This window comes from Oncorhynchus tshawytscha, linkage group LG31 (assembly GCF_018296145.1).
Source record: "Oncorhynchus tshawytscha isolate Ot180627B linkage group LG31, Otsh_v2.0, whole genome shotgun sequence".
Classification (NCBI taxonomy): Eukaryota; Metazoa; Chordata; class Actinopteri; order Salmoniformes; family Salmonidae; genus Oncorhynchus; species Oncorhynchus tshawytscha.
In genome coordinates, this window is record NC_056459.1 from 9,786,570 (window position 1) to 9,813,868 (window position 27,299).

Genomic DNA, 27,299 nt, shown 5'->3' on the forward strand with positions numbered 1-27,299 from the left:
AAAGCTTCATTTTCTAATACTTGTGGAATAGTTTATCAATGTTAGTGGTACAGTGGAACTGGACACTAAAATGGAAGTTAATCACATGCATACAAACACTTCCACTTGTTGCAGGACCATTGCGGTTTTTCTTGTTTTAGCTTCTGCTCTTGTAGCCCTTTCTGGCTTTGTTTTTGGTTTCTTCCTTTTGAGGTCCTCCTGTTCCTTGTCCACTTGAACCCGTTCGTGTAAGTTTGTCCCACTCGTTCTCTCAAAAGCAGCCAGCTACTTTGACTCCTTGACCCTTTTATAAAAAATGTTTTATTGAAAAACCTCAACTTCTTCTCTGCCCCTCTTTCGTTTCCATCTTTGGATGGGAGACCAAGAAAGGCATTAACACCTTTTCATGACCAGATGAATCCTATCACCCTTTGCGGTCACTTGTTAAATCCACTTCAATCAGTAGACGAAGGGGAGAAGACAGGTTAAAGAAGCTTTAAGACATTGTGTGTGATTGGGCATGAAAAGTACCTTTGAATGGGTTATGGTAGGGGACAGACGCACCGGTTTGAGTGTCAACTGCAATGCTGCTGGGTTTTTCTCACTAACAGTCCCCGTGTGGATCAAGAATGGTCCAAAGACACCCAGCCAACTTGATATAACTGTGGGAAGCATTGGAGCCAGCATCCCTGTGGAACGCTTTCGACACCTTGTAGGGTCCATGCCCTGACAAATTGAGGCTGTTGTGAGGGCAACGCAATATTAAAGGTGTTCCTAATGTTTAGTATACTCAGTGTTTCTCTCATTTGAATTTTGGATAAATGTGCAGAGTGGAATGTCATTTAATTGGGAAACTAGAAACCTACTGCAACACAAATTACTAGTCTGATTATGTAATTATCACACGTTAAAAAACAATTTGATTTATTGAATGAGTCATGCATTTAGTCTCAACCACAAATGAAGTTAAACAATCAGGAAGCTTAAGTGTTGTGTTTTGATACAATGTAAAGTGGACAATTGCTTCCCTGTACATTCTAAATGTCTTTAGTATCAAGGACAAAGGCACTCCATATCAACCATAGTTAATTACTGGAAAAAATGCTTTGCTTGGTGTGGACCAATTCTGTATAAAACCCATGTCTCTTTCAGGAGGGCAATGTTCAGAACTTAGAAGGAAGACATCACTTTCTATTTGAAAACAAGTGATCTATACAATACATTTCTATCTGGAGCAGTCTGAACATCGTTCTGCACTGAATTTAGCCCTTGGCCTCAGTGTCATCTGAATGGACAAGCATGTACCTGGTGTGACACTGGACAAGGACAAAATTCTGCTTCTCAAATGGGGAGACATCAAAATCAACACAAAAGGTTTGACAGACAGCACCCGCTCCAGCAAAGATAAAATGCACTTTATAGAATAAGGTTAGGGTTGGAATTAATGAAGGGAAAAGCAATGCAGTAGTAGTGTTTAGAGAAGAGTAAGCGGGAGTGTTAAACTTCTGATAAAAGCACTTCCTGGGTACATGACCTGCATGCCCTTGTCCCAACTGTTGCATTGATAAAAGTTGTACCTCTCGTACGTCAAGGCATCGGTTCTCTCACAGGAATGACTGCATGAGAGAAAAGTTGTCACTTTTGCTACACACAAAAGCTCCCCCACCAACGACTCAGCTTTCAAACATGAGACATGAGCAGGTAATATAAGTTATAGCATGTAGCTCTTGAAACCACTCTCTTCAATACATGTGTGTTTGAGACTGCAACGGAAAAAAAAAAGTCACATAAAGGAAGTTGACTTGTGATTGTGAGCTCATACTGTTCAAAACAAAAGGAGAAATAAAACAGACCAAGACAAACGGACAGGAATGAGAAATCACTCCCATTATTTACATAATCTGCTCAAGGACAACCCTCGCTCTAGATTGGCCCGAGTTATTCACAGGAATGCATCTGAGCCAACCAGAGAGGAAAGTGTTGAGCATTCTTTAAATATGCAACCTAAGTTAACAAACCATACAACAATAATGCATTAATAATCACATTTCGTTAGAGATTAGTGGAACATCAATGTTGAGCGTTTGCATAAATTTAACCACAGGTAGCCATTTTGGTTCAACATAACTCAAGTGCATGAGGCTCATCACTATGCTAGCGTTCCTTCAAGTATGGTGGTTTAAAGAGTGAAACAAGCAAAGCAAAGTTCTACATGATGCATGTTGGTATAACACAGTCGGCATATTAAATGGTAAAACATTCTGCCCTTTCCTGATAGTCTGTGATGCTTATTCAGTAAGGACAAGAGTCCATGGAGAACTGAGATAAAGAACTTTCTATTTCATGGTATTTCTATCTATAACACTAAATGTGTTACAGATGTGCTCTACTGAACGAGCCTCAGTTGTCCAAAACCCAGATTGAAATGAAACTGCACCTGTTATCAAGGATGGGAACAAAAACACATACAACCAGCAGCTTTGCTGCATATGCTTGGACCCCTAATAAGAGAGGAGTTGGTCCTAGTTCACAACTTTCCAGTTTAAACATTGTTCAAAATGTATTAAACCTTGGATTAAGGAGTTGTTTTCCCTGACAGATAACACTCATACACCAATGGTTTTTAAGTCCTTTTTCCCCCCTCTCTTCGGGCTGGCTCATTCTTGATAACCATAGGAATTTTCAGAGAACAAAGAAAATGTCCATTAGAAAACCTCCGCAAATGATATGTCTTGTGCTTTCTTTGTCGTTACACAGTGGCTTCTCAAAGTCCATTTTGCTCTCTAAGAACAAAAATAAGTCAATATACACTGCTTTGTGACGCTCTTGCACAATTGGTCCACAGTTATTCGTCTTCCATCCATTCTGATAAAAGTCTTCTTGGCTCCTCTGAATATAGACCACTCCCTCTCCAGTGTTGCCCCTCCCACCTTTCAATGAAGTACCTCCTCCGATATTGATACTTAATCCTTTTCGTGTGTGTGATTTGAACTGTGCGTTATGCCTCGTTTTAGAACAGTCAATGCGCTAAAAGTCCTATGGATAGGAGGACAAGAGGGAGAGAAGGTGCGGACTCCCCCCTCCACAAGGCCAAAACAAGGAGGGGGAAAACAGAGGTCCGTCTAAGACAAAGAACATACATAGTTCGCAAACAGGACCTTGTTGCACTTGTCTATACAAGAGTCCATTTTCCTAAATGTGCTGCTATGGCAAGCACACATGCGTGAGTCCATATGCACAGGTTACCACCATCTTTATATGCATGTTCGCTTGCTCGCACATGTGGTTGTCCCATGTGGTAGAGTTTGGTGTGGAACTGTTCACATGATGCCGTTGGTGAAGTACTGGAAGCCGTCGTAAAGCTTGGTGGTGATGGAGCGCATGGAGCCATCCACCATCTGCTCCACCAGCACCTGTAGCTGCTCCTCCGTCAGGCTCATGTGGAAACGCTCCTTCAGGTGGCGGATGGTGCTGGAGCCATGGAAGCAGGGCAGGTGAGAGCCTGGTGGGGTGGGGTGGGGGGGGACCCAGGGAGAGGTAGTCAGAGGAGTTGCAATACCAAGACCACAGAAAAAGATAGATCATGTTTATGGAAAACCAACACAACACACTGCTCATGCTAATACATGGTTTTAGCTAACAGTACCTTGCTGCATGATCTCCACTATTTGGACCACTTTCTCCATGTGTTTGCGAGCAGCTATCAGGCCCTGGAGCATCAGCACCTTGTAGTAGTTGAACATGTCTCCATCCAGGCCTCCCATCACCTGAGACAACCACAGACAAGAGGTTAGTCTTTACACATACAAAACCAACAGGTTATGCAGGCTACTGCAGCTAACCAGCAAACTCATTGTCGCCAATAGCGTCTTCGAACAGTGACAGATGTATTTACGCAGATTGTTAGGGAGCTAGTTGTATGATCAATTCCAGTGTTTTCCAGTTTACACTTTTATATGACAATGCAATTTTGCATGCAAGTAGGATTTATTTGACTCACATCCACAAATTCACTGGTGAGCTTAAAAGCAGAGGTCTCAAAGCCCAGGTTCCTGGGAGAGCTGGACAGGATGAAGCCAAAGTCAATGTGGATGATGTGGCCCTCCGAGTCTAGGAGGATGTTTCCATTGTGTCTGGAAAAATGGAGATAAGGGATAGGGGGACTGAATAAACAGTTTAGGAATACAGGAGAGGGTGGGATGTGGTAGTTGAGATCAGACCACAAAAACAGTTTACACAGGCAGCCCAATTCTGACACTTCTGCCTAATTATTGGAAAAAGATCAGAATTGTGCAGCCTGTGTAAACACAGCCAAACAGGCTCAAAGACAAAGGAAGAGGGGAAATTGAACATGAGTAATATAACTAGTGAAACTGAAGAGGGGTGAGAAGGGAGGGCTGCCCACCTGTCTTTAACCTGCAGCAGGTAGCAGATGAGACTGTAGCCGGCGCAGCTCTGCACAAAGTTGCGCCGGGCGGTGAGGAAGGCCTCGTTGGTGTAACTGCCATGCTCCTGCAGGAAGTAATCCAGCAGAGACAGCTGGCTCTGCTTCCTCACCTGGAGCACAGAGACAGCATTTGGCATAAAATAGCAACAGACACCGTAGTCCATTAGAAAAAGCTACCGACACGGCATTCCATTAGCAACCGACACGAAATTCCAGTGTGTGATCAAACCATTACTAATATTACCAAAATCTGTCATCCCAAGAGGAACTGGACTACAAAGCTAAACAACTCAGCCTGAAGTTATTGTTAGGCAACTTTGTCATGAGATCAAGTGCCCAATTGGGTCCATTTCATTTTCTCTGCTCACCTGGTGCAGAGACACAGCGTTCAGCACAGGCTCAATCATCCCGCTGTCTGATGACATCACCAGGATCTTATAGGGCTTGATCCACAGGGGGACGCGCTCCTGCTCCCAGATGGACTGGAGAGGATAGAGGAGAAGTGGAGCGAATTAGTGAGTGAACACTAATAATACTACCACAGAGGACTTTTCTGTGGAATGGGACTCTACTGTGGAGAGTCAAGTACCTGTAGCTGGCTGAGCACCTGGAAGGCCAGTAGCTCTTGCCTCAGGTCGTCCCCACACTTCACGATGACTGACAGCAGCCGCCAGTTTGGCAGGTGACCGTAAGGGGAGCCCTCCCTTATCCGCCTGAGGGATGGAGAGAGAGGAAGGAAATAGTAAGGACACAGCAAATGACTTGACAATGCATTGTTCTTCGCTGAACTAAGGGAGGTGCACAATTGGCCCAGTGTCGTCCAGGATAGGCCGTCATTGTAAATAAGAATGTTTTAAGTGACTTGCCTAGTTAAATTAAGGTTAAATAAAAAAGTGGGATAGACATGCATCCTCAGTGGGGGATTGTGTATGCCCACCAATTTTCTGTATCTTCTAGTAATTCAATTTCTATGTACTAATCACCCACCTGACTTTCTCCTTCCAGGGCTCCTTGAGCGCCACAGCGGACGGGTCCTCTGGATCTTTCCGGAACGTTGTGGGGGTGTGGGCCAGGTTCTCTGACAGACGTCGCCTAAGACAAAAGAAACATGTGGTTGTAAAACTATAACAAGAATGTCTTAAAGAGAAACAAGCTAGCAGAGAAATTCTGGCTGACAGTGACACTATACCTGATGTCGCCGGCGGCAATGAAGACAGGCTCCTTGCTCTCCGTGCTGGTGATGCTGTCCACAGAGAACTGGGAAATGTTGTCACTGCTACTGGTGTGGCCTTCTGGGAGCTGGAACCATAGGACCCCAGGGTTAAAGTACATTCAAATCTGATTCACTCCCTCCTTCCCTTACAGCCTAGTCATCAAAATGTTACTTGAAGAAGTCACATTGTGCCACACGGTACCTCCACTTCCAGCTCGCCAATGTCATCCACGGACCAGGCCTCGTCGTCGTTGTCGTAGTTGGGCACAGTGGAGAAGCTGACGGCGCGCTGCTCGGCTGTGATGCCAATGCACTCCGGGAGGAGGTTGTCCGCAGAGCGGGCACTGCGGATGCGCGTCTCTGGGATGCGCAGGGGAATGCCGGATGTCTCGAACCTCTCGCACTCCAGCACCTCCACGTAGATGATGTATGGGGCCTGAGAGGAAGGGGAGAAAGAAGAGGTCAGAAGGCATACTTAGGGACTGGAGTTCTAGACCTATTTTTCTAAGACACATTTAAGCAGGAAGTTCCATTGACAAAGAGCATTGGGGCCCACTCCATTTACACTCAAAGCTCCTCAGGAAATGAATAATAACAAAAACTAATGTGTCAAACTACTAGGTCTTCTGGTCACCTTGTTTTTGGAGCCTGTAGTATGCGTTTACCTCATACATATATATTACAACAAGTCGCCTCACCTTGTCTTTGGAGTTGAGCACCACGGCCTGTGTGTGGGGCATGCGCACCACGTGGTGGTCGAAGGCTGCAGTGGGCAGCCAGACGCGGGCGGGCAGCTTGTGGTTGAGCTGTGACAGCTCTGAGATGAGCTGCCAGGTCTTCTGCTCCTTGGTGGGCAGTGTGGCCAGCTGCTTTCCGATGCTTATCAGAGACTTGATGAACTCCCTCTGCGGCGTCAGGCGCAGCGGCTACAGAGAGGAGGAGAGTTAGAATCTCGATCAAGACCGATGTCTTTTTGTGTTCTGAAGAAATGTACAATGAGTTACAGCAAATAACAAGTGGCACAACTTTCAGGTCCTTTCTTGAATGACTACAAAAACAAATTAAAAGGCTGAGAAAGGAAGATGGGTATGATGGGAATTGAATGGAGGATGTTTTAGGAGCGGAATCAGAAGAGAACCAAGGGAGGTATAAGACTAAGAATGCATGGGCACAGGGAGAAGGAAGCAAATAAATTATGTCAAACCATTGCAGTACCACAATAGTTAAAATGATAGAGTTGAGCGACACCCAGATACCTTGGGCCTTGGAGATGTTTAATCAACTTATGGTGTCCAATATTCATATCTAAAGTATGAGCAATATTCAATACCATTATAATTAGGTAAAACGACAGAGGAAGTTATTTATTCTACAGTCCACCATTAAGGCTACTTTGAAATTAGATAACCTTATGATTGAGATGTTACCATTTAAAAACACTTTTAATTTGTTTTTAATGGAAACAATGAATCAAGATCCAAGTAGGCTAACATATGGGACGGTTAACATTGTTAAAATACTTAACACTCAAGAAAGAAAAAAGGTAGACTCAATTACATTTGTTGCCACGAGCAGCACTGCAGATATTGAGACGAGCGAGATACAAGACTTTGCCTCACACAGTCGCACTGCTACAGCATGGTAGCCAGGTGACCAAAACAACGAAGAAGTTGAGCCTCGCGCTTCTCCTCGTTGTTGCGGAAATTCACCCACAATGCGGTTTACTTTCTGCATCTACGTTATACCGCTGAGTCTACCTTTAATACCAGGTAGGACAATTTTTGCAACATGAACTACTGCCAGTGGCATGATTGTGGCTTAGGACTACCATGACACACAATGTTTACACATTTTACAACATTGCATGTGACACAGGATCAAGGACAACAACCACACGAGCCACTGCCTGTTCACCCCGCTATCCACCAGAAGGCGAGGTCAGTACAGGTGCATCAAAGCTGGGACCGAGAGTCTGAAAAACAGCTTCTATCTCAAGGCCATCAGACTGTTAAACAGCCATCACTAACAGAGTGGCTGCTGCCAACATAGACTCAAATCTCTTACCACTTTAATAAGATTACTTAAATTTAAAAAGTATCACTAGTCACTTTAAATACCACTTTAATAAATGTTTACATACCCTACATTACTCATCTCATATGTATATACTGTATTTTATACCATCTACTGCATCTTGCCTACGGCCATTGCTCATCCATATATGTACATACTCTTAATCATCTCTTTACATGTGTGTGTGTATAGAAGGTAGTCATTGTGAATTTGTTAGATATTACTGCACTGTTGGAACTAGACGCATAAGCATTTCGCTACACTTGCATTAACATCTGCATGTGACCAATCTTTCATTTAGTACAGGTTACTCCAGGTGTCTTTACATTTAGCAGAGTCTCCCGATTCCAAAAATCCCAGGAGTATTTAAAAAAACATGACGCAAGTTATCCGATTATAGAGCGAAAACGCAAGGGGTTAGAGACCATTGAACTACATGCCAATGTCCATATTAGTATCCTACAGAGAAATCATGCCCAATGCATACATTTTTTTAGTTGGTGTGGACATTGAAAAAGATCCTTAAAAGGTGCTGTTGACATACATGGGTTAGGCCTTGGGCTGTATTACTGACACACCGGCAGTCACGGTTCATGACCGCAGTTAAATTCCATGACAGTTGGGAATGGTAATCCCAATCCAAAACTGCACAAATGAATGGCACTGATGGATTGCCTACCAAACTTGCTAATGGCCCGGAACTCAGCACTCTATTGTCCCTCTAATCACATCATGATTGAATTTGCAATAATCTAAATGATGAGGACAAATAGTGACTGGAGTTAAAGTTCCCGTTCCCGAAATGGACCAGACCCAATATGCATATTTTTAAAACATCTTCCCGAAAAGACAACTGGTTCGAGCAGAGTGAGGGAAGCAGCAGAAAAGACAATTGTTTTGCTACTTTATTCAACCGGAGCCATAGAGACAGAAACTGTAGGCTGTTAGTGAGTGGAGAAAGTTCGGTCTGTCGGTGTGTGTGTGTGTGTGTGAGAACATGTGAGTAAGACACGGGAGGCTCGGAGCACTATGAGCCTAGAGGCACAGGAGGTAGAGACCGCAACCCCTTAACTTCTTGCTAGTTATTTATCCTCCCATCCGATTACACAGTACCTGTCTTGACTGCATCAAACCAAGAGAAGCAAGCCAACTAGGCTAATTGAGGCTAGCCATAAAATTCACCGTCCTACAGTTATATGTAGGCTAACTCCACTCCGATTATAGCGTAAATGGCAGCATACCGGTTGGCTTTTGGTCGTTGTAACCCTTCTCATTTCCCTTTTAATTCCATCTTCCATTGATTAGATCTCCCCCTCTTACAAATCAAGATACAGAGCTGCATCCCATTTTGAATTTTAAGACACTCCCAGGTTTATAGGCCTATCACAACTAAATAATGGATTTTATTGTGATGGCTATATAAAATGTATTAGACTTTCTAAAATCTAGATGTCCCAAAAAGGCACACTAAACATGTTAAAAAAGGTCAATTACCGTGAGAACGGCAGTCATTTGCATGACTATTACCGCCTGACAATTTCATGACCGCCACAGCCCTAGTTAGGCATATTCATAAGCACTGATTTTCCAGAATGAGGAACCCGTATTTCATAGGATTTCCTTGGTATTTTTGTGTTGACAGGCAAACCAAGCAGCTTCCTTTGCGTTCTACTTTTGTAGTCAAATGTCAAAATGCCTTTCCTGTGAAGATGTGTATTTTTCTAGATCATGACCAAACGACAGACTGCCTGAACATTATTTCCAGTGGACAGGATGTCCTGTTGAGGAAGGGTCCCTGAGTGTTCCTGGGACCAGATTCCCCTTTTCAAACCAATCAACTGTTCTAAACAGAAAAATAACTAAACTGATTCTGGACCAGTGCTTAACGAGGTAAAATTATTTGTTTTACAAACAAATAAAGTGGCTGGGTAATACTTCCCTAAATGAAATTCATAGATTTGAAAAGGTTGAGTGGATACCTGCTCTATCATAGAGTCGAGATTAGGCCTGGCTTGCAGTCAGCGTTCTAATTCATCCCAAAGGTGTTCGATGGGGTTGAGGTCAGGGCTCTGTGCAGGCCAGTCAATTTCTTCCACACCGATTGACAATTTTGTATGAACCTCACTTTGTGCATGGGAACATTGACATGATGAAACAGGAAAAGAGCCTTCCCCAAACTGTTGCCACAAAGTTGGAAGCACAGAATTGTCTAGGATGTCATTGTATCCTGTAGCGTTAATATTTCCCTTCACCAGAACTAAGGTGCCTAGCCTGAATCATGAAAAACAGCCCCAGACCATTATTCCACCACCAAACTTTACAGTCGGCACTATGCATTTGGGCAGGTAGTGTTCACCTGGCATCCGCCAAACCCAGATTCGTCCGTCCGACTGCCAGATGGTGGGTAGCCTAGTGGTTAGAGCGTTGGGCCAGTAAGCGAAAGGTTGCTGGATCAAATCCCAGAGCTGACAGGGTACAAATCTGTTGTGTTGCCCCTGAACAAGGCAGTTGACAGCCTACCGGAGGACAGCGGGTTATTGTAAATAAGAATTTGTTCTTAACTGACTTGCCTAGTTAAATAAAAAAAGGTGAAGTGTAATGGATCACTCCAGTGAACACGTTTCCAATGGCGATGAGCTTTACACCACTCCAGCCGACGCTTGGCATCGCGATCTTAGGCTTGTTTGCGGCTGCTCTGCCATGGAAACCCATTTTATGAAGCGCCCGACAAAGTTATTGTGCTGACGTTGCTTCCAGATACAGTTTGGAACGCACTTCAGCACCCGCCACTTCTGTTCTGTGAGCTTGTGGCGCCTACCACTTCTGTTCTGTGAGCTTGTGGCGCCTACCACTTCTGTTCGCGGCGCACCCGTTGTTGCTCCTAGATATCTCTACTTCACAATAACAGAGCTTACAATTGATCAGCTCTAGCAGGGCAGAAATTTGACCAACTGACTTGTTGGAAAGGTGGCCTCCTATGACGGTGCCATGTTGAAAGTCGCTGAACTCAGTAAGGCCATTCTAATGCCAATGTTTCTCTATGGAGATTGCATGGCTGTGTGCCCGATTATACTTTTGGTGCTTAAGGACACAAAAATAGGTTGAGCTACTCGTGTCGCCATCTTGTGACGCATTTCAGGAGTCTAGCCAAAATGAGCAATTAGCTGCGCCCCCAATAGACATGTAACCAAAGTACATGTTGCTGATGACAACTACATTGGGGATAGAGTCGACAGGGAGACAGAGCCCGAGGCTTGGGTTACCTGCAGAACACAACAAGGTGTGGCAGAAATACATTGTCTGTGCATATACGTCAGCAGTAGAGCACATGTCCTTTGCACCTGCAGTCCAGGTGATTTTTGTAACACGTTGCCCAGTGTTTAACGCGGTATTCTAAGGGTGGAGCTAATCTGGAGACAACAGATAGCTCCTCTGTACTAGCCTGTCTGATAAGGAAGTCAGTCTAAAGACTTACAACTGATTTCACAGCAGTCAAATCAATGTTGAGGCATTTGCCTTCCACCGAATGTCTTGATGTCCAAGTCAACAATGCAGGGCTCGACATTAACACTTGTTCCGAAACAGATAAGTAAAACATTTATATAAACACATACAAAACCAGTCAAAGGTTTTAGAACACCTACTCATTCAAGGGTTTTTATTTGTACTATTTTCTACATTGTAGAATAATAGCAAAGACAAAACTAGGAATTAACACATGGAATCATGTAGTAAAATTTTTTTTTTTTTTTTTTAAAGTGTTAAACCAATTAAAATATATTTTATATTTGAGATTCTTCAAATAGCCACCCTTTGCACTGATGGCGGCTTTGCACACTCTTGCCATTCTCTCAACCAGCTTCATGAGGATGTCACCTGGAATGCATTTCAATTAACAGGTGTGCCTCATTAAAAGTTAAATTTGTGGAAGATGGCCCTAAAAGTTAATTACACAGAAGATAGCCCTATTTGGTAAAATACCAAGTTCATATTATGGCAAGAACCGCTCAAATAAGCAAAGAGAAACGAGTCCATCATTACTGTAAGAAATTAAGGTCAGTCAATACAGATCAAGAACTTTGAAAGTTTCTTAAAAAAACCATCAAGCTCCATAATAAAACTGGCTCTCATGAGGGCCGCCACAGGAAAGGAAGACCCAGAGTTACCTCTGCTGCAGAGGATAAGTTCATTAGATTTACCAGCCTAAGAAATTGCAGCCCAAATAAATGCTTCACAGAGTTCAAGTAACAGACACATCAAGAATTCAGAGGAGACTGCGTGAAGCAGGCCTTCATGGTCAAATTGCTGCAAAGAAACCACTACTAAAAGGACAGCAAGAAGGAAAATAAACTTGCTTGGGCCAAGAAACCAAATGTTTTTTATTTTTGGTTCCAAACCCGGTGTCTTTGTGAGACGCGGTGTGGGTGAACGGATGATCTCCGCATGTGTATTTCCACAGTGAAGCATGGAGGTGGTGGTGTGATGGTGCTTTGCTGGTGACACTGATTTATTTAGAATTCAAGGCACACTTAACCAGAATGTCTACCATAGCATTCTGCAGCGATACGCCATCCCCATCTAGTTTGGTCTTAGTGGGACTATCATTTGTTTTTGAACAGGACAATGACCCAACACACCTCCAGGCAGTGTAAGGGCCATTTGACCAAGAAGGAGATTGACGGAGTGCTGCATCAGATGACCTGTCCTCCACAATTCCCCAACCAAATTGAGATGGTTTGGGATGAGTCAGACCGTAGAGTGAAAGAAAAGCAGCCAACAAGGACTCAGCATGTGGGAACTCCTTCAAGACTGTTGGAAAAGCATTTCAGGTGAAGCTGGTTGAGAGAATGCCAAGTGTGCAAAGCTGCCATCAAGGCAAAGGGTGGCTATTTGAAGAATTTCAAATATAAAGATACATTTTGATTTGTTTAACACTTTTTTGGTTACTACATGATTCCATGTGTGTTATTTCATAGTTGATGTCTCCACTATTATTTCTACAATATAGAAAATAGTAAAAATAAAGAAAACCCTTGAATGAGTAGGTGTTCTAAAACTTTTGACCGGTAGTGTGTTTACATTGAAACCCACTCTGGGGAAAAAGGGAGCCATCTGAATCCACCAGTGCCCCAGCCCAGTGGCTGTTGCCAAGACAACATGAGGGGGCAGGAAGAGGGAAGTAGTGAGGCAGAGAAGGCATGCTGGGCACTGACAGCTGAGCCCAGACTGTAAACAAAAGGGCCGTTATGCAACACACAACCCAACCTGCACTGTGGGGGCGGTTCCACTCACATTACAGTGCGGCTCAAAATGGTGGACATATTTCACAGCATTCTTCTTCCTCTTCACTTCATTGGTGCCTCTTGGTTTTTCCTCACTATTGCAATCCAGCCAGAGGCCAAGTAAAAAGATCAAAACAAAATTAGTCAGTTCTTAGGCAAATAACCAGGACTAACAAGATGGCAAGTGAAGCCTTAGCAAAAAGGACTATCAGTACAGTATGTATTATTACAAAGCAAAATGGACTGCTTGCCATCCAACTAGTGATCACTAGTTTCTAAACAGAGGCCCAAACAGTGAGACTTCCCATAACGCTTGCGAAGCAGACTCTGCCGACCAGACCGGGGTTTGGCAAGTCAATGGGAAAAGTGACAAATATAAACTTTGTTATTTTAAAAAAAAAATCCAAAACATAGATTCGAGCCGAGCTTAAGTAGCAGAAACTGTAATTACTACAACCTCGAAAGTGACACGTTTTTATTTCCAACAAAACCAACTTTATATCAAAAGGAGTGCCTTTGATTTGACAGCTTGCACGACCGTTAGGTCCTGTGCAGAAACACATTGGGTCTTTGCTAGCTAACGTTGCCATGACATCACCTACTAGGGTGATCGGGTATTTCTATTGGAGAAGCAGTTTCTACCCATCTTTGCTAATAAATCCTAAAGAGCAAAGTCAATTAAATGAAGCGCCCTTGAACTCCTTTGGGCTGTTGGTTGCCTTCTGTGGATTGTTATTGTGCCCTACAGGATTCTTCACAGCACTGACACAGATTAAACAGGGATCACTGGCCACAACGTCAGCAGGGAGGTTTGATGCAGGCAGAAGTGGGGAGGGGAGGAAAAGAGAGAGGGAGAGTGAAAGAGGATATTAGCTGAGAGAGGGATTGGTAGAGGATATTAAAAAGGATGACAAAAAAACAGAGGTGGGAGGGGAAACATTGGTAGTAGCGAGATAATGCATAACGCAGCAAGATGTCTTGGAGTCCACTTGCCCAGAAAGTCTATCATTTTTTATTTTTTTAAGGCGTGTAACTGTGAGGACAGTAAAATATATCAAAGAGGGGAGAGGGACCATCACTCTGCTCTGGTTCAGGACATTGTCCCATCTAAAACTACCCCATTTTATTTCTCATAAAATAACTGATCCCTGATGAGAGAGAGGACTGGCAGAAGGCTGCAAGCCAGACTGTGCTGGTTTCAGTGAGACTGAGAGAAAGGCCAGACAAGGGGAAGCACACAAACTCTCCATCATTCTTTCCCTGTGCACTCAAAGCAATCATAGGGAAACTAGTCTGAAAGTCTCTTCCAACCAAGAGGCATGGCTTTTATACGATTTACCACAAGGACTATATCACTCGTCAACACTGACAAATCCTGCCAACACACAAACATGCTCACAAAAGCATCTGCTAAAACAATCCAATGTCTGCAATGATAGAAAGTGACCCATTTTTTCACCATCTCTCCATTCAAGAGGGACCCACCCTCAACCTCACTCTGACCTCTGACACTAGCTGCAGAGCAATCTGGCTGAGAAGTCCAGCCAAAATGGAGAGGGAGGAGACTGCACACCCAAAACAATAGGGAGGTAACTCTGGAGATGTGGGACAGATGCTACCTAACCCCAACCCCTTTATTAGTTAGGCTGAGGGTAGTCTGGCTAGACCATATGAAAGATCTGGAATACAGCTCCTCAAGGTCCAACACTTATAATCCCGGGCTCCCAGAGAATGTTCAATTTTGACAGAACAGTTTTTCCATATGGAAGAGGCCGCACCTGCGAATAATAAAAGTATTGTTGGCACAGCACAATCCAGAATGGTTGAACCAAGTTTCCCACAGTGTTATGTAGGACAACTACTTCCTACTGACACAGATGGAGAAAAACTTGGGATTCAGGGTAGGGGTTCAAATTCCTCAACTAAAATCCACACAGGGTTTACTGTGCTTTATCATACATAGGGACTATAAAAAGAGAGAACATGTATGCAACAGGCCTACTATTAAAATACATGATTAAAAACAAAACATAAAGACATTCTATACTCAACAACTGACACCACTCTCCCGTCCCTCTCAGCATGGCAAAATATGTTAAGGCACTCACCTCATCGTAGCCGCTTTCCACCTTGGGGTTGCTGGCTGTTCTCTTGAGGCTAGTCCCCAGGCTCGTGCAATGCGTGGCGTCTGACTTGGACCGCTGGTGTGTCCGCTTGGAAGGCGAGAGGTAGGCATCGGCAGGGATGATTTGGCTGTCGGGGGCCAGGGACGGCTTCATGGTGTGCCGCTGGTGGTGGTGAATGCGGGCACCGACCCGCAGGCCAGGCCTGGCATCCACACCTTTAGAAACTGCATGGGGCTTTAGTTCATCTGAGAGGATTAGCTTGCGCAGCTTGGTGCCGCGAGAGTGGCGCTGGGTAGAGATGTGCATGTCGGAGGAGTAGGCGCCGAGCAGCCATGCCGTCTGCAGGGAGAAGGCAATACTCTGGCGGCAGCGGTGCACCACATAGGGTCGGATGGCGTCGCCCATATCCTCGTCCATGTGGACGTACATGTTGAGCAGCTGGGGCAGGTGGAAGTCCACGTCTTCGTCCGAGAAGCTGAAGAGGCGGTTGCCAATGTAGGCCTGGACACCGGGCTCTTTGGACTTGTACAGGTAGGACATGGCCATGGAGACGTCGAAGAGCTTAGATTCAAAGAGCCGCAAAAGCAAGGACTGCTTGGCCGCCGCAGAGGACTGGTCGCCATTCTGTTGTTGCGACTGAGGGCATGTCTGCGTAATTTGTCGGGGAGGGTCACGCTTTTCTTCTTCCTCCTCTTTAATCGAACCTGTGTCACAAGGCTGTTGTGACAGAGGGCATTTCTGCGTTATTTGTTGAGGAGAATAACATCGTTCTTCCTCTTTAGTGGAACCCGTGTTGCAAGGCTCCATGTATATGGTCTCTTTGGGCAGCCGCCATTGTGGGCTGCACTTTTGCAACAACTCCGGTTCTTCCTCAACCTTCAGGAGTTTGACCTTCTGCAGGACCTCCTGGCAAGCCTTCAAGGCCACTTCGGGATTGATGACCAGGTCCAGCACCACAGCGTCCTCAGATATGATGTCCAGAGGAGGGCTGCAGCCCCGCATGCCATCGCTGTCGCTGCTGCTGCAGCCACTAGGGCTGGAGCTTCTGGGACTGGAAGACGACTGGTGCTGGTTGGGGCAGTCCGAGGAGCAGTCTGAGCAGGAGAACGAGGAAGAAGAGGATCCAGGTGAGGAAGGGCAGGAAAATGTGGAGGTGGAGGACAGCGAGGGGCTGAGGTAAAGTGCCTCGATCTGGGCAGGGGAGAGAGACACTTCCATGTCAGCCATGGCGGCAGTCAAATCTGTAAGAAGGAGAGATGAGTCAGTGAACCAAGAGACCAGTGTACAAACAGGGGGGGGAGGAAATGACATCACATAGATTTGTTAAGTTATGCTTTGGGCTTGCTCTTGATGTCATACATACATTTTATAATTTTACTGAACGAGTCAGTTTTTCGCCATTTGAAAAGTCTTCATTATCTGGAATATAAGATGGGTGCCTTTCTCCATGACCAAGTATACTGAACAAAAATATTTTAAAAATGCAACATGTAAAGTGTTGGTCCCTTTTATCACGAGCTGAAACAAAAGATCCCAGAAATGTTCAATACGCACAAAAGCTTATTTCTCACATTTCTGTTTGTGAGCATTTCTCCTATGCCAAGGTAATCCAGCCACCTAACAGGCATAGCATATCAAGAAGCTGATTAACAGCACAATTATTACACAGGGGCACTTTTTACTGGGGACAATAAATAGGCCACCAAATATTTTTGCAATTTGTCACACAACACCACAGATGTCTCAAGTTGAGGGAGCATGCCATTGGATATTCCTGCCAACAGCATGCCAGATAATTTAATGTTCCTTTCTCTACCTTAAGCCGCCTCCAACATAGTTTGAGAATTTGGCAGTATGTCCAACCGGCCTCACAACCGCAGACCACATGTAACCACGCCAGCCCAGGACCTCCACATCCGGCTTCTTCACCTGCGGGATTGTCTGAGACCAACCACCCAGACAGGTGATGAACCCGTGGTTTTGCACAACCAAAGAATTCCTGAACCAACTGTCAGAAACCATATCAGGGAAACTCATCTGCATACTTGTCATCCTCACCAGGGTCTTGACCTGACTACAGTTTGTCATCATAACAGACTTCCCCTTCAACAGCCACTGGCACGCTGGAGAAGTGCGCTCTTCACGGATGAATCCTGGTTTCAACTGTTTGTTTTATTTAACTAGGCAAGTCAGTGAAGAACAAATTCGTATTTACAATGACGGCCTACCCCAGTCAAACCTGGATGGAGCTGGGCCAATTGTACGCCACCCTATGTGACTACCAATCACGGCCGGATGTGATACAGCCTGGATTCGAACCAGGTTCTGTAGTTACACCTCTTGCACTGAGACGCAGTTCCTTAGACAGCTGTGCCACTCTGGAGCCTCTCAGATGAACTGTACCAGGCAGATGGCGTTGTGTTGGCGAGCGGTTTGCTGATGTCAACATTGTGAACCGAGTGCCCCATGGTGGCGGTGGGGTTATGGTATGGGCAGGCATAAGCTACGGATAACGAATGTGACAGTATAACTTTCGTCCGTCCCCAAACCAGGGACCCTCTGCACACCTCAACAACTGACACCCTTGAAGCATCATTAGCCATCGCTCCACAAAAGCCACGGCCCTTGCAGAGCAAGGGGAACAACTACTTCAGGTCTCAGAGCGAGTGACATCACCCGATTGAAACACTATTAGCGTGCACCACCGCTAACTACCTAGCCATTTCACATCGGTTACACGAACACAACTGCATTTTAAGACCCTCCGGCCCATTGTCGTGCCATTCATCCGCCGCCATCAACTCATGTTTCAGCATGATAACGCATGGCACCATGTTGCAAGGATCAGTACACAATTCCTGGAAGCTGAAAATGTCCCGAAAATGTCCCAGTTCTTTCATGGCCTAAATACTCAGACATGTCACCCATTGAGCATGTTTTGGATGCTCTGGATAGACGTGTACAACAGTGTTCCACTTCCCGACAAAATCCAGCAACTTTAGACAGCCATTGAGAAGTGGGACAACACTCCACAAGCTACAATCAAAACCCTGATCAACTATGCAAATGAGATGTTGCGCCGCATGAGGCAAATGGTGGGCATACAAAGCACTGACTGGTTCTGATCCACTCCCCTACCTTTTAAGGTACAGTGGGGCAAAAAAGTATTTAGTCAGCCACCAAATGTACAAGTACTCCCACTTAAAAAGATGAGGCCTGTAATTTTTCATCATAGGTACACTTCAACTGTGACAGACAAAATGAGAAAAAATAAATAAAAAAAATGGGAAGGGAAAAAAATAAAATAAAATAAATAAATAAAAATCGGGATCAGAAAAATGATTAATGAATTTATTTGCAAATTATGGTGGAAAGTAAGTATTTGGTCAATAACCAAAGTTTCTCAATACTTTGTTAAATACCCTTTGTTGGCAATGACAGAGGTCAAACGTTTTCTGTAAGTCTTCACAAGGTTTGCTCACACGGTTGCTGGTATTTTGGCCCATTCTTCCATGCAGATCTCCTCTAAAGCAGTGATGTTTTGGGGCTGTTGCTGGGCAACACGGACTTTTAACTCCCTCCAAAGACTTTCTATGGGGTTGAGATCTGGAGACTGCCTAGGCAACTCCAGGACCTTGAAATGCTTCTTACAAAGCCACTCCTTCGTTGCATGCGTGGTGTGTTTGGGATCATTGTAATGCTGAAAGACCCAGCCACGTTTCATCTTCAATGCCCTTGCTGATGGAAGGAGGTTCACGCAATCTCACGATACATGGCCCCATTCATTCTTTCCTTTACACGGATCAGTCATCCTGATCCCTTTGCAGAAAAACAGCCCCAAAGCATGATGTTTCCACCCCCATGCTTCACAGTACGTATGGTGTTCTTTGGATGCAACTCAGCATTCTTTGTCCTCCAAACACAACGAGTTTAGTTTTTACCAAAAAGTTATATTTTGGTTTCATCTGACCATATGACATTCTTCCAATCTTCATCTGGATCATCCAAATACTCTCTAGGAAACTTCAGACGGGCCTGGACATGTACTGGCTTAAGCAGGGGGACACATCTGGCACTGCAGGATGAGTCCCTGGCGGTGTAGTGTGTTACTGATGGTAGGCTTTGTTACTTTGGTCCCAGCTCTCTGCAGGTCATTCACTAGGTCCCCCCGTGTGGTTCTGGGATTTTTGCTCACCGTTCTTGTGATCATTTTGACCCCACGGGGTGAGATCTTGCGTGGAGCCCCAGATCAAGGGAGATTATCAGTGGTCTTGTATGTCTTCCATTTCCTAATAATTGCTCCCACAGTTGATTTCTTCAAACCAAGCTGCTTACCTATTGCAGATTCAGTCTTCCCAGCCTGGTGCAGGTCTACAATTTGGTGTCCTTTGACAGCTCTTTGGTCTTGGCCATAGTGGAGTTTGGAGTTTGACTGTTTGAGGTTGTGGACAGGTGTCTTTTATACTGATAACAAGTGCCATTAATACAGGTAACGAGTGGAGGACAGAGGAGCCTTTTAAAGAAGAAGTTATAGGTCTGTGAGAGCCAGAAATCTTGCTTGTTTGTAGGTGACCAAATACTTATTTTCCACCATCATTTGCAAACAAATTCATTAAAAATCCTACAATGCGATTTTCTGGAATTTTTTTTCTCATTTTGTCTGTCATAGTTGAAGTGTACCTATGATGAAAATTACAGGCCACTCATCTTTTTAAGTGGGAGAACTTGCACAATTGGTGGCTGACTAAATACTTTTTTGCCCCACTGTATCTGTGACCAACAGATGCATATCTGTATTCCCAGTCATGTGACATCCATAGATCAGGGCCTAATGAATGTATTTGTAACTCAGTAAAATCTTTGAAATTGTAGCATGTTGCATTTATATTTTTGATCATTGTTGATACAATCTAGTTCAGTACATTTACCAAAATCAATTCACAAAGCATGCAGTTCCAATCAGCATAAGATCTACTGGGTCACAAGGTGACCCGACATCTGTGATCACACTCATGCTATAACCAAGTCCAAATCCATGACAAACAGCACTCTACACAGCTGCACGGCCAAGTTCCCCCAGAATGGGTCTGAGCCAATGAATCAAAAGCCTCACAGATGTGCTTGAGGCCCTTTCCAATTCCTGGGGGAACGGAAAGGATTAGAGCATTACGCAACCAGGCAGATTCACCTCATTTCTTGAAGGGGAGAGGATGGTACTTATGTGACAGTGTCCATGACAGCATTTCCAGTCAAAATGTCTGGGAAAGTAAGCTCAAGATTTCACATCCATTGTGTGTCCATCATTCATAAATAGAAATGTCAGGAGAACAAAATGCTAGTCATTTTCAGAAAACAGGGAGATGGGCACTTTTCATAAAATCTCTGCTAAAGCTAGGGTTTTGCCTTAAAATACTATTATGTAGTATTTAATATGAATTCAAGGGGGGGCTAAACGATGGAGGCTAAAACCAGGCCTTTTTGGATGGATATATTTCTATAATGAGAATTTGGGGTGAAATGTACTCAATTCTGTCAAAAATGTCAAATGTATTCAAAATAAGACACTGTGCCATAAACTAGGCATCAGTTTCAGAATTAGTGGTTTGTTGCAAATACATAATGGTATTCTAACGGAATTTGCTACTGCCATTGTTAAAACTGGTTTAATGAGAATCACCCGCATGCGTGTCATTCAACAGGTTTCAGCATGCAGTCAAGTACGGGGCTGGAAACTGTGTGCAAATGTCACCTATTTATACCACAGGTCTGACCAATAACAGTGAAAAAGATGATAAATCACTTATTTTATCTGTACCTTCAAAGTTTGACACTTATAACTGACTGAAAGTGGACCTATGGCTTCCACGTCATCCCCCTTTGCTGCTATTACAGCTTCCACTCTTCTGGGAAAACTTTCCACTACATGTTGGAACATTGGAAGCAAGTCCCCGCAGCATTCAGCCACAGGAGCATTGTATGGACCTCCCTTTGTATACGGGGGCATTGTTATGCTGAAACAAGAAAAGGGCCTTCCCCAAACTGTTGCCACAAAGTTGGAAGTACAGAATTGACTAGAATGTCATTGTCTGCTGTAGCGTTAAGATTTCCCTTCACTGGAACTAAGGGGCCTAGCCCAAATCATGAAAAACAGACCCAGACCATTATTCCTCCACCAAAGTTTACAGTTGGCACTATGCAGTTGGGGAGGTAGCGTTCTCAAAGCATCCGCCAAACCCAGATTAGTCCGTCCGACTGCCAGATGGTGACGTGTAAATTCATCACTTCAGAGAACAAGTTGACACTGCTCCAGAGTCCAATGGCAGTGAGCTTTACACCACGCTTGGCATTGTATAGGCTGATCTTAGGCTTGTGTGTGCCTGCTCGGCCATGGAAACCCATTTCATGAAGCTCCAGCCGAGCAGTTCTTGTGCTGACGTTGCTTCCAGAGGCAGTTTGAAACTCGATAGTGAGTGTTGCAACTGAGGACAGATCAATTGTTATGCACTACGCACTTCAGCACTCAGTGGTCCCGTTCCGTGAGCTTATGTGGCCTACCACTTTGCGGCTGAGCCGTTGTTTCTCCTAGACGTTTCCATGTCACAATAACAGCACTTACAGTTGACCGGGGCAGCTCTAGCAGGGCAGAAATTTGACAAACCTTTTGTTGGAAAGGTGGCATCCTATGACAGTGCCACGTTGAATGTCACTGAGCTCTTCAGTAAGGCCATTCTATTGCAAATCTTTGTCTAGGGAGATTGCATGGCTGTGACCTCAATTGTTTACGTCAGTCAGCAACGGGTGTGGATGAAATAGCCAAATCTACTCATTTGAAGGGGTGTCCACACACACAATGTTGTGTAGAGGTTGTTCTCTCCAGCGATGTCTGTTCAAAGGTCCCGTCCGTCCCTGCAGTTTCAGAGAATCAGAGGGCACTGATACGCCACAGCTAAGCTGAACAGTTTGTGGCATACACATTGCCATTCCAGCCTCAACTTTGAAAGAACACAAGTAATCTACCTCCCTCTCAATGCCTGCATTTTAACACTTAGCCTACATATTAAGCACAGACCACAATACAATATTCTGACACTTATTTCAGGTGCCAAGAACACATTGTGCTATTAGCCTAAGCCTGTTCTTATTACTACAGCTTTAGAGTCAAAAGGTATAAGCTAGGCCAAGCCTAATTAATTCAGCCAACCAATGTTGTTTTAGAAGCCGATCTGAGATTAGCACACAATGGCGATTGACTTTCCCATGCCTATAGGCCTAGAGTATCAATTAACAGTGACACGTGCCCAAAGCTCTGATTTGGTACTGATAAGATTACACATTGACCTCCAATGACATTCCCACAAATGTTACTACAGCACAGAAAGCCCTTTAAAAAAAAATGTATTGCTCAGAGATATGGATAGACCTGCCTAATAGTTAAGATAAATGTTTAACCGACTTTACAAGCTGTAACCTAGGACACGACTCATTCTTGTGGGACGTGCTTCATGTTCCAATTTCATGAGTGATGTGCCAGTTGACACCATCAGAAATTCTTCATAGCAATTAAAAATATATATATTTTAAAAAGTGCACTTCGACAAGTGAAGGCCATGCGAGGCTCTGTGGTTGTAATGGTTGCACACTCGGCCAACTGTATAATACAGCACAGATGCGACACGGTCATGATTAAACAAGCATTATGAAATAATGGAGCCCGTGCCGGCTCCTCCAGGCAGTGTAGGGGATGATGGCTTCCAGATGTGGGGTTTGGAGGATGTAAGAGTGGGCGTCTGCCTCCTTTCTTCCTCCACACAGCTGCTACACTCTGCAGGAAATTGGTCTGCTGCGCCACAGAGCAAGTCAAATACAGTACAGGCAAGAGAGCCTCCAACAAGAAGAGAGCATCAACAAGTGTGGGTGTGAGCATGTCAGAGGCAGTGAGAAAGTTATTTACCAGACCAAAGGTTTGAGGCAGATTTGCACATGATAATTATGAGGACTCATGCTGGCACCTCTGTTTCTCATTTAAGGAAAGTATTACAACTGCCAACTGGGCTGGAGATATTTGCAGGTAAATGTAGGCCAAACCATGGCAGTAGACCACTTGGCCTTCAAGTCTATCTAATGTAGCCCCTTAATGTGTTATGCACAAATAGTCAGTGTGCCAGCCTGAATGGCCTTTATTGTGGTTGGGTGGTAAAGGCTGGAGTGAAATGCAGGATGTTCACTGTTACCAATCTCACTCCAAACACAAACATCTGACCTAGTTGGACTGACCAACCAGCGATGTAGCAGGAGGAGCCCATCTGCTGTCCTTCCCTCCTGAATGCCAACCTCAGTTATCGGGAATCTACAGTTGTACACTGGCTGAAGACAGAATTTCATCACCCCTTAAACAGCATGTAAAAACTTGTTGGAAAACGACCATTCCACTGACCCCGTAACATACAAAAGCTTGTATGTATAGAGCATTTTCACTGCCACAAATTAAGGCATTTAGAGAAGGTGAAAATGAGTGTGACAGGTGGTCCTGTGTAGCTCAGTTGGTAGAGCATGGTGCTTGCAATGTCGGGGTCGTGGGCTCGATTCCCGTGGGGGACCCGTATGAAAACGTATGCACTCACTACTTAGTAAGTTGCTATGGATAAGAGGATCTGCTAAATTACTCAAATGTAGGAGAAATAGAATTTCAGCCTGTATTTACTATCTTTAATTTGTTTTCATGTATATAGTGTGGACACTGGACAGTCAAAATAACAGGAAGGGCAGTTATATCAAGCACACAAAGCCCTACATCTCTCATGTCTCTGTTTATTATTTAATGAGGTAGTGGCACACTGGCACACCCAGGCAGAAAACACTGATTGAGGTCTCGCTTGCGCTCTGAAACATCACTGCACAGATGGTAAAGTTCCTCTGCTATAGCAGGGGAGTGAGTAATCTGGCACCGGTTCAAATCATGATCTCTCACACATTAGGACTTCACCAAGAAAATCCCCTGGCTATTAGAAGACCTACATTGAATAAACTGAATGATATTACATGCCATTTTAGAGTGGGAATGTGTGGTTGTGTCGTCAATAAATCAACAAAAAACCTCCAACATACATCTCCAGTAAGCAGCTTGTCCATATAGGTCTAGCCTAGTAAAATCACGTTCATCGCTCATGGAGCAGTACTTACACACCGCTCCAGCGTTCCACCACTCCGCTAAAAAAAACGTTCCTAGAGCAAATGGAGAAAAAATAACTGCCGCTCCATTCATTAAAAAAAAAAAGAAATCACAATTTAACCAACACCCATCTAGTTGTGTGACTACCTGGACATACCATTTGGTTTTGAAATAATGAAACCAAACTATATGATTTGAATGAAAATTATTTTAATAAATATGAAAGGGTGAATGTAAGAAGCAGTCATTTCAAATAGGCTACATGTCGTATTAAAAAGCATATAAACACTAAATTGGTTAGGAGCCAGGAAGCCTAAGGAACGAAAATTAATTATTATTTAGGCTATTTTCTTCAAGGCTATAGCCTACAAAGAAATACATTGTGAAGCATTTGCGAGTGCGACACTGGGCTGGTAGGGACATTTAGTTTAATTAAATCCTTATTAGTCTATAAAATGTACATATATGCTGTGACTTCGAATTAAATACAAATTAAATGAAGAATGCCATATTAGGCTGTCTACAGTGTCGTTGCATTAATTATTTTGAAACACAAGTTAGGCCAGGCTCATGCGATGGTGCCAGCAGCGGAGAATATCCTGTCCACATTCTTGCCAGGTGAGCAGAGAAAGAGAGAGCTATACATACACGTTTTGTTCAGGCAAAATAACCTCATCAAAACAGAAAGCGGGAAAATGCCATGGCTATTGGGCCAAAATAAATGTATAGATAATATAACAAAATGGAAGTAAACTTTTAAGAGGTCTGATTGTTTGTTTATAAATACTTTGATACCATGACACTCTTACGCATCTACCCACCTAATTTATTTATTTTAGCATGTGCAAGTAGCAAGTACACCATCATGCTTTCGGGATATGTGAATTTTCTGATCCGACAATGATTGTTTCGTTGTGGACACTACATCACTGCTCTCCATCTTGGTCATTATCTTTTTAAGTCACCTTGATTTTGGACCTGTGTGTTTCATCAGTTTCTTTATGAAAATATTTAGTGAACTCCATGACGAGTAACATAAGCAAGGGGCTATAGAAGTATACAAGCAGACTACAAATGCATGCTACCCGGGCATGCACTGAAGTGAGCGCTACTGCAACGAAATCGGAGTGGGCGAGAGCCGTCGCTCCAGGCTTTGGAAATCTTGCCCAGCGCTCCAGTCAATTGGGGCACGCTCCGTTCACATACTCTGGTTGGTATTGCAAATGCTTGGTGCACTGTAAAATAAACCACCTGAAAGTGAATCAGTTTGCTTGGACATGACCAAGGGAACAAAGTGCATTATTCTATATTATTCAGTTACAAATGACCAGGCAAATAATCAATTTACCTAACTATGAGGAATGATGACATCTCCATGAAACTGATAGAGGGGTCAATTCTCGAGCGTTAAATGGATGGACTGGTGTGACGTCTCGTCCTGGGCAAAGTGTCAAGAGGCACGTGCAGTTCAAAACAGTGCACTAAGGTAACCATCCGTTATGTTCGACTCCTAAACCGGCATTATATATTTTAAAAAATGTTTAAAGTCCATAGATGATAGCTAACTGGTTACGCTTTAAAGTCAGTTGTTGGCTATAGCCAGAGAGGAATAGGCGAAACCAATCAACTATAATATATTTACTATGGAGATTTAACTTAGGCAAGAATCTGGTTTACTGGCTATCAAGGCGTGCCACAACGCCATCGTCATTAGTCACAGCAGCTAAGTAGCTAACGTTACCTATCAAACAATCAAAATCCACGTCACTGCCCAATGCACACCTGAGCATGACTAGCGTCCTGTCTCCGTCGTACATACATTGTTCGGCTAATGTTCACAGAAGGCCAGTTCAACAATATCCGGATTTTTTGGCACTAACGTTAGCTAGCTGCGTGAGAGAACCAGGCTAGCCGCCCCCATAGCCCAGCACTTCTGCTAACTAGCTACCACTTAAAATATCCTGAATGCTATAAATAGTAGGCTAGATTCTTCAAAATCACTGGCTTCAACCTCCCGTCGTAAAAAATAATTTTAAAAAAAGAGACAAATCCATTCATATTGCTAAACTCAAAAAGAGCAAATAAAGGCTTGCTTCTCTGACTGATTTGCTCGCTAACGTTACTGCGTCGCCCAGGAAGAGAAAACATTCTTTGCTAAACAGACCAGCTGGAGCAACAAATATTAGTTGTTGAAACACTAACGTTGGGTAAGTAAATTAAATACATTAAAACAAACTTACCTTCTTGACAAACAATGTAGATTTTAGGGTCTCAATCAATCCATTTGATTTGTAATTCCATTTGGAACGACTCTAGCTCCCCAGCTCGAATCTCATTCTAATGCTGCGCAAATTCCGAAAGAAATGCCTTCCTCCAGCTGACGGATCCGCCTCAAAATATTTAAAAGAACTGTTGACGCCAGCGTTATCACATCAATGGGCAGAGAATCTGAGCGAACACATCCCTTGGCATGAAACCAACGTTTGATGCGTCATTGGTCCTATCTGTTCAGTACCAAAGTCATACATACATAAACACAAATGATGGTTTATGGTCTCTACTTTACATTCTGTGATTTGAAAAGAAAATCTCAGAATAACCAATGTTGGAAATAAATAACATTGGAATATCGACTTGCTATGTCACAACTTTCTCCAAGACTCAACCTAGAATAAAATCACGAGTCTTTGGAATCTTCCCAAATGAGTTGTGTGACTTCTCTCTGCGTATCAGGAAGATTTGATATTTGTCTTGTGCACTCACTGCGTTAATTTGCATATGTCCGTGGCAGTGGAGTCTGGTGGGAGGATGTGCTCATTGTAATGGCTGGATTGGAATAAATGGAACCGTATCAAACACCTCAAAGATATGGAAACCACATTTTTGATTCAGTTCCACTAATTCAATTCCAGCCATTACAAAAAGCCTGTCCTCCTATACCTCTTCCCACCAGCCTCCACTGGTCTGTGCATAGTATGCCACCCGGTGGCCAATGTGGGAAGAGACACCA

At 43.9% G+C, this 27,299-nt stretch overlaps 1 protein-coding gene across 1 annotated transcript; it reads right to left on the minus strand.

Annotated features, from left to right (window-relative positions):
* Positions 1-886: 886 nt before the first annotated feature.
* Positions 887-26,773, minus strand: LOC112229757 (phosphatidylinositol 4-kinase beta). The gene is made up of 12 exons (XM_024395775.2): positions 26,530-26,773; positions 15,103-16,361; positions 6,338-6,565; positions 5,842-6,075; positions 5,616-5,725; positions 5,414-5,518; positions 5,016-5,139; positions 4,795-4,908; positions 4,385-4,536; positions 3,980-4,112; positions 3,626-3,746; positions 887-3,481 (listed from the first exon to the last, which is right to left on the minus strand). Exons 2-12 carry the CDS (start codon positions 16,345-16,347, stop codon positions 3,300-3,302), a joined length of 2,748 nt encoding a protein of 915 aa, XP_024251543.1. The 5' UTR covers positions 16,348-16,361; positions 26,530-26,773; the 3' UTR covers positions 887-3,299.
* Between the last annotated feature and the right edge of the window lie 526 nt (positions 26,774-27,299).

Excerpts from the sequence above, each read along its gene's own strand:
- LOC112229757 (XM_024395775.2), bottom strand. The coding sequence starts at position 16,347 with ATGGCTGACATGGAAGTGTCTCTCTCCCCTGCCCAGATCGAGGCACTT. Across the intron at positions 6,566-15,102 it reads TGGAAAGCGGCTACGATGAG|CCGCTGCGCCTGACGCCGCA; the intron begins GTGAGTGCCTTA and ends TCCTCTCTGTAG. Across the intron at positions 4,537-4,794 it reads ACGCTGTGTCTCTGCACCAG|GTGAGGAAGCAGAGCCAGCT; the intron begins GTGAGCAGAGAA and ends TCTGTGCTCCAG.